Here is a 7,667-nt window from a genome sequence, read left to right as displayed (position 1 = left end):
TATGACGGGCAGTGGGAGGAACGGCTTCACGGAATTGATACCTTGCGGGAACCGGTTTGATCCAGTTCTCTTCAGCGTGCGTGGGTTGCAAAAACACAAAGACAATTTTGATTTTAATCGACTTTTTATACAATTTTGATCAGTTTGCTTTAGAATATTACACAAATATCATTTACATTACAAAGGAAAATATTAAAAAGACTGGGAGATTTACTTAGTTAACCAGGTTTGGACTTAATTACTATTTTACACGATGGAAACAAAGAAGTTTGGATTCTAAACAAAGAACGTTCAAAATGGAAAACTCAAGAGTTACAGTCGCAATTTTAGGACATAGTTTTATTCGTAGGCTTGATGATAACTTTCGCCGTCAGATGCTGCCTGCCAACTACGACATGAAGGAATGTTCTGTGTTCCACAAGGGACTTGGTGGACTCTTGGCTTGTGAAAACTATAATGGTCTTCGAACCTGTACGAACCATTTCAAACGCAGGTTCGACAGCTTTCTTCGTACACACAAGCCTCGTGTTGTTGTGCTACAGCTAGGGGAAAATGACATTGACTCAGGAATACAGCCACTTGAAGTAGCCAGTACATTAGAGGAAATAGGTTTAATGCTGCAGAAAGACTATAACGTTGTACATGTTGTTGTGTGTGAATTATTCACACGCTCCAAGCCGAAAAACACAACAGAAGAACAATACGAGTCAAAACGGGTGCAAGCAAATCATATACTTAAAACACTGCTGGGAGACCACAATCACATCCGTTACTGGAATCACAGACGAATATTCCGAGCCCAAACACAGATTTTTGCCAAGGACGGGATCCATCTGGGCCCATTTGGTCAGAAACGCTTCTACAGGTTGTTGCGGCATGCTATTATGACGGCGGTCAGACAGGCTTTATGAAAATTTTTCAGGGGAGTATTTATTTACATATATGACCCCATGAATTATATTATAAAGCATTACAGGGAATAATAAGTCCCAAAAACAAGCATTTTAACTAATTATTTGTATAGTTTACAGATAAATGACCTGATAAATGAACTCAATATTGTATGTCTGATTAATACTGACATGGCTATAGCAAGCTGTACACTTAGATAACAACTCCTCTATAATAAAATAATAATAATTAAAAAAAAAAAAAAAAAAAAAAGAAAAAAGGATATGTACACTGCCACAGCATGCGGCTCCCTTTTTAATCAATCTATGTAAATGCTGTTTTCATTTGTGATTTAAATTTTATAGCAATACCACATGTCATGTACTAATGATTGATGTCCTTATGATAATAGATTATACCACAAATTTATAAAAGCATTACTTCAAAAATCACTAATCGGCATTTTTATTAATGTAAGTTTGTCAATATAGGTTGCTTCTGGTAACTCGGTGGCTTAACACGGACACATTCTATGAATATGTAATTTTTTCACATGTAGTGTTAGTGTGTTGAGCGTATGATTACCATGGGCACATTTTGTGAATTCTTTGTGGTAGGTTACCACGTTCACCGACATGTGATTTGTGACTAATCTGTGCAAATATCACTTTCTGTGAGTCTTATGACTTTACCACAGGCACATTTTCTGTGTAAGCCTTAAAGGTGTGATTTGTGACTAATCTGTGCAAATATCACTTTCTGTGAGTCTTATGACTTTACCACAGGCACATTTTCTGTGTAAGGTGTACCACGTTCATCGTCATTTGTTGTGACTATACCTATATTATAGCACTTTCTGTGAGTCTTATGACTTTATCACAGGCATGCGTTGGTGAATTTTTGTGATATGTTTACCTTGGTCACTGTCATGTAATTTGTGATGATCTATGCATATATCACTTTCTGTGAGTCTTTTGACTTTACCACAGGCACAACTTACGTATTGGTGACATATTTCTTACAATCACTTACACGTGAAGTGTGATTATGTACATATGCATTTTATAACTTTCTGTGAGTCATTTGAGATGTTGACTTTACCACAGGCACACTCGGTGAATTTGTAACATAATTTTAACAATGCTTCTACGTTTTTTACAAATAATCATATATATATATCTCTTTCTGAGAGTCTCTCCGAGTCTTTGACTTTACCTTACTTGGTGATATAATTTCACAATCACTATCAAGATAAATATTTATACATATATTATAATACTTTCCAAGAATCCGTCATAATATATTTTCCGCAATCCCGTATAAGCAGGGATAGCTTGTATGATTCATAATATACCAATTTTTGCTATGGACTAATTTACCAGAGTCATTATTTGTGAATTTGAATGCATTGTCAGCAAACGTTAAAAAACGACCAATGTTTTTTCTTGTAAAAATTAGGATTGAACAGTTATTACAAATGTTTGTATAATTGAATTATCGATAAATTACCCAGAAACTCGCTACGGCCTCCACTTTGTTTCAAGTATTGTAAACATTACATAACAGACGTAACACAAACAGCTTTAGCTATGGAATTGCAAAACTATGTCTCTGTTGTTTAAAATATATGTTAGGGACATAACATGACATGTACATTTTATTTTATCTTCGATTACTATATTGATAAGTATATTGAGCACATAGAGACATTGCTTTAATTAAAATCAGTTTCCGATATGCTAATGTCTTTTAAAATTTTACTAATGCCTTATATATCATTGTTTCAGCAAAATGCCTTCGAGAAAAAGGAGTAGCGCAAGCAGCAATCCAGGGGCCAAGAAAAAAAGGGCGGCTTCGCATACAGCCACTACAACATCATCCACGAATGATGAGGCCATTATTGCGCTTAGTGAGAATACCAGATATAGGAACTCTAGAAGAGTAACACCAGCTGTACCGACACCGGTTCCTGCTGTGGAAAGTGTTTCCTTACAAACTCAACATATTGTTGACACTTTAACGAACAAACTGGAGTCCACAGTGGAGAACAAAATTCAACAAGTCCTGGGTCAAAGTGGTCAAATACATCCGCAGCAAATACAAGCGCCAGAAACAGTACAGTCACAGCCGCAACAACAACAACATGTGGAATCACCAGATGTCCAGGCACACAATCATGTTACTGGTAATTCTGGTTGTCTTAATTCAGCTTCGTTACAGTCCTCCCCATCCATTCCACTACATGCATCAGTTAATCTTAAAATAAAGGAAAAAATTTGGGCTGATGAGTTCATAGATTTTTTCACTTCCTTTAGCAAATCTCAGGAATCCTTCAATTTGACAATTACGCCAAAACTAAACACATGCGTCTTTTACGTATAACCGAAAACTTCATGTTCTATTATGTTATGAAATTATTCTTCGATATGACTGCATTAATCTAAAAATGGGGTTTACATTTGTGTGTTTGTAGTAAGTTCTTTAAAATGACAGAAATGGGTTTTGTTATCTTGAGTGATGTTAAATCTGAAATATATGTTGATTATTAACTTGTAAACGTTAAAATTGAATTGATGATCTAGATAGTGTTAGCTGTTTCAGGAATGTGTGTGTAAAAAGATGGGAAATTTGAAAGGATGTTTTTTTATCATTTTAAGCTATCTCTGTGAGAAGAATATGCGAAAGCAGGCTGTAACATGTATGTGTATACATAAGGTGACAAACAATGATAATTTAATCACCCTTATCAATGCCTGTAGCTTGTAAGATGTTGAGACGACGGATCCAGTAGGTTTCTCTTTGCCTTATTTCGTAAATTCAATACAACAAAGCAGGATATCCGCAAAGGTGCGACGATCCATGTTGAAATATTCAACTACAGGCGACCGATTGAATTTGCGTGTTTTCCAGTCAGACCTGTGGAGATTCATACGCTATGCCAGATTCTTTTTGGTTTACCCACCATACATTTTGCTGCATTTCGTGCTTGTGGTAAGGTATATGGCATTTCCTGTTTTGCAATTTGCCACTCCTTTACTGCAGATTTACTTCCATTTGAGGATGAAAATGTGCTAGTGTTGGCTTAGCATTGTTAACACCTTATGGAAAACGCATTTTATGAAATTTATGGGGTCATTTTCTTAAATAAATTCAAAGTAGTAACATAATTTCCCATAACCATGGTACTACTGCTTGGGTTTTTTAACGAGTTTGTAAAATTACTAAATTTTAGGTAAATATTTTAGTAGTATTTTCAAATGTACTAAAGTAACAATATTGTTAGCTGTGACATTGTGGAAACGTTCCAAATCTCAAGCTTTTCTATTTTGTGGCTTTAATCCATATCCGACCTGTAATCCCTTAGCTATTTCTCTTCCAATATCATTTTTTTTTTTCTCAAAGTGTTTGTAAGTACCAAGTACCAGGCCCGCTGATTTTATGATACAAGCAAACCCCTCCAAAAAACTCTCCTCTCCAACAGTGCCTTACTTATTCTTTTCTACAACATGACTTCCCTCAGCATTATTAATACCCGGTGCCAGCAATTGGTTTTATTTGTCATACACGCAGAAATATTTTATCATTTACCATTTACTATAATTCTGCAGTGCAACATTCACATAGAACAGTTCAAACAAAGTAAAATTATGAATAAATGAATAATTATACTTATTGGTTTTTTAAAACATTAGTCTAGAAAACATCTGTTTTTAGTAGTATACGTATGACAGTTGACTCATAATAAACTGAGAGCCGACTTCTTCTAAAAACAGTGTCGAATTGACGTTTTACATATTATAATGTCTATAAAAGGGTATTTTGGAAACAACCATAATTGGGTTCTAACATATGCATTCAACCATCTTGCTCCTTTCTTGCAAACTAAATTTTGTTAAGATATCAACAAATGATCTATAACCTATATGTGTTATTTATTTGAACAATGCATAATTTAGCACTGTCGTAAGTCCTCATAGACAATCTAGGAGCGAATATGCACGTATATTTTCAAAAAAAGATGTTTACAAAACTTTTTTTTTGTTCTTGATATATGTCAGGAAACGCTCGCACATGCATTCTAAACAAACTTTGTCTCCAAGAGGAGAATATCGTCTCCTCTATCATCGTCTTGGTTTGCAATTCTAAAGGTATAATGCAAAAAATGGCTTTTCCATTTACTGTATTTAATATTTAAAGAGGTGTAGATTGACTGACCTTCGAATGATAATGTTCTTTGATAAAAACATAATGCCGCTATCATTTTTAATGAATCTGTCCCATTCAACCCTGACATCTTCACATACATTATTTCCTCTTGTATCAAAGCATGTTGAAACACCGGACAGGAAAGGTTTTCAGTCTAAAATCGAAAACAGAACTAGCAAATTACATGGTCACAGTAAGAATTAAATGAAATACTGTAATAATCATCATCAGAATATTTAATAATATATTCTATCCTAAAGAAAAAAAAACAATGACGCAATTGTTTTTGTGATATAAGCCAAGTCTCATTCTTATTTTCCTCTCTGCTATGGTGAACATTTGATTTTAAATATTGTAATAAAACTTATTTTCGATCAAACTTCACGTTACAAGTGCTAAAACTCTGAAATTTAAGGAAAATAGTTTAACTATATTCAAATTAAGTACATTAAGAACTAATTAAAAACTGTTTAAAAATGTATTTTCTAACTGAAGCAAAGTCAAGTTTGCTTCAAAAAGTCGTGTAAGAAATAAAAGATAAACGATACAGTATAAACCGTACAAATATGTATTTATATATGAAGCTATGTTTCGAAACACTATGTAAATCTTACAGAACAAAATAACTAAATAATGATATTTTCGAAACAACAGTTCTTTAGTATATCACATAAATTTTGATTATCATGGCAGTCACAATGATAAAAAAGTCTCTCAACAGGACACTGTAATGGAACATTACTTGATTATTTTGGTCTTAATATATTGATCTATTACGTAATACATTAACACTCATCTAACCTTTATCAAAACAAAGAAGGTCCAAGAGTTATTCAAAATAACGGAAGAGCTTTTCCTGTTCCAGTCTTCACTAACTGTCAAATTATTTGCTGCAATCCTTGAGCACAGCTGCATTTGCATAACAACTGTAAATTAAATACAAAGTATTTTATGCATGCTTTGACGTTTTAACTCTTTCTGCAACCTCAGTAAGCTGACTATTCTAAATCACGTACGCATTTAATATACGTTTTATTTTTTAAAATCAAACTGTGAATTGCAGAATAAATTTAGTGTCATTTGAAATTGTGAGTCAGTTAACTGCGAACTGTCAGTTGCAAATAAACGTAGTTATCCAAACTGGCAAAAACGTTTAAGTTAATGGCACTCATTCATTTGCCCCTACAGACAATCGGCAAATCACGAATTCTTCCTGTGCCTTTTCGACAGTTTTCAGTTTGTTTCGGACGTCCGAAAATGCCGAATATTGCCTAAAGAGAATGCGTAATAACACGGACATTACTGACTGTCATTACGTTATGTAAGGTCTGATGCAAAATGCCTAATCCTATCTCTATATACGTTTCCTCGACGTCAAGGAACATTTATTCCTGGGCTCGGCATTTGGCTTGTGGACATTTTTATTCAAATTTCGATTTCTCCTGTGTGTGCTTTATGTTTATAATATTGTCGTATTTTATCACCCTTTAAAATGTCTTTGCAAAAGATGAAAATAATTACAAGTATCGTAAAAATATGTATTCAATTGATGACATTTTTGGGAGGGCTAATGTTGTAAAAGCTTTACTCATTTGAACTCTATATCAGCCGATATGTACTGTTTTCATTTATTTAATCGTATGTTAAAATTGCAATGGAATCGTATTTAACTTAAAATGTAGAGAAAAAGTGTTTTGTAAGAGTAACTTTTGTAAGTCGGACCCAAAAGATTCATGAGGCCTCTGAAGAAACTATGGGTTCCTGTTTGACTGGGATTAACTCAAAATCTAAGCTATACATGGTGAAATAATGTCCTCGAGTTTGATACTGATTTACTTTAAATCTACAATATATATGAAAGCATAGGTTCCATTGTGACTAGGACTATCAGCGCTATAATTTAAGGACTCTGCATAAAAAAACTATGGACTTTGTTTGAAATGGGTAAAATCATCGCTATTCTCTATAGTTAATGTAGCATTACCTTCAGTATCTTCATTTACGATATTGATGGCAGGTGTGTATCCATCAGATGCCCATCGAGAAATGTTTGGAAGTGAAATATTTGACGTGTATATTTTGAATCCTGAAGATGAATATAAATAGAACAATCCATATGAAAACATCTTATTAACTATACAACTCACATGCCATTGTTTTTCAAAACAGTTTACCAAACTGTTCTGAACAAGCAAAAGGGGTTCTCAAGAGGGGTTGTTTCGCTTCGAGGAGGCCTACTTGGCCGAGTTGTAAAAGTCGCTGACATCAAATCCCTTGCCCCTTGCCGATTTGGGCTGGAGCCTCGCTTGAGTTGTAGAATGATTTATGTGAGGACATTATCCAGTTTGTTTACGGACGGTCGGTGGTTCTACTCGGGTTTCAGCCCGATAGGAAATAATGGCCTGTGGCACTAAATTAATATAAATGCATAAATATCTAGTCATTTTGGTTTTTTGTGACATTACCTTAAATTATTTGCTTTTTTAATTATAAATTTACAAAAGTTTTTTTTTTCATATAAGATTATATAAGAATATTGCGATAAGAGCTAGGTGTAGGGACACTTCAGA

At 34.0% G+C, this 7,667-nt stretch overlaps 1 protein-coding gene across 1 annotated transcript; it reads left to right on the top strand.

Moving 5' to 3' along the window:
• Positions 1 to 296: 296 nt before the first annotated feature.
• On the top strand, positions 297 to 911 carry LOC123551505 (uncharacterized). The gene has a single exon (XM_045340532.2). The coding sequence runs from the start codon at positions 297 to 299 to the stop codon at positions 909 to 911; it is 615 nt and encodes a 204-aa protein (XP_045196467.2).
• Positions 912 to 7,667: the final 6,756 nt, after the last annotated feature.

This window comes from Mercenaria mercenaria, chromosome 15 (assembly GCF_021730395.1).
Source record: "Mercenaria mercenaria strain notata chromosome 15, MADL_Memer_1, whole genome shotgun sequence".
Lineage (NCBI taxonomy): Eukaryota > Metazoa > Mollusca > Bivalvia > Venerida > Veneridae > Mercenaria > Mercenaria mercenaria.
This window is presented reverse-complemented; position numbering and strand designations above follow the sequence as displayed.

What these genes read in the sequence shown, in the direction of transcription:
- LOC123551505 (XM_045340532.2), top strand. Translation starts at nt 297, where the DNA reads ATGGAAAACTCAAGAGTTACAGTCGCAATTTTAGGACATAGTTTTATT.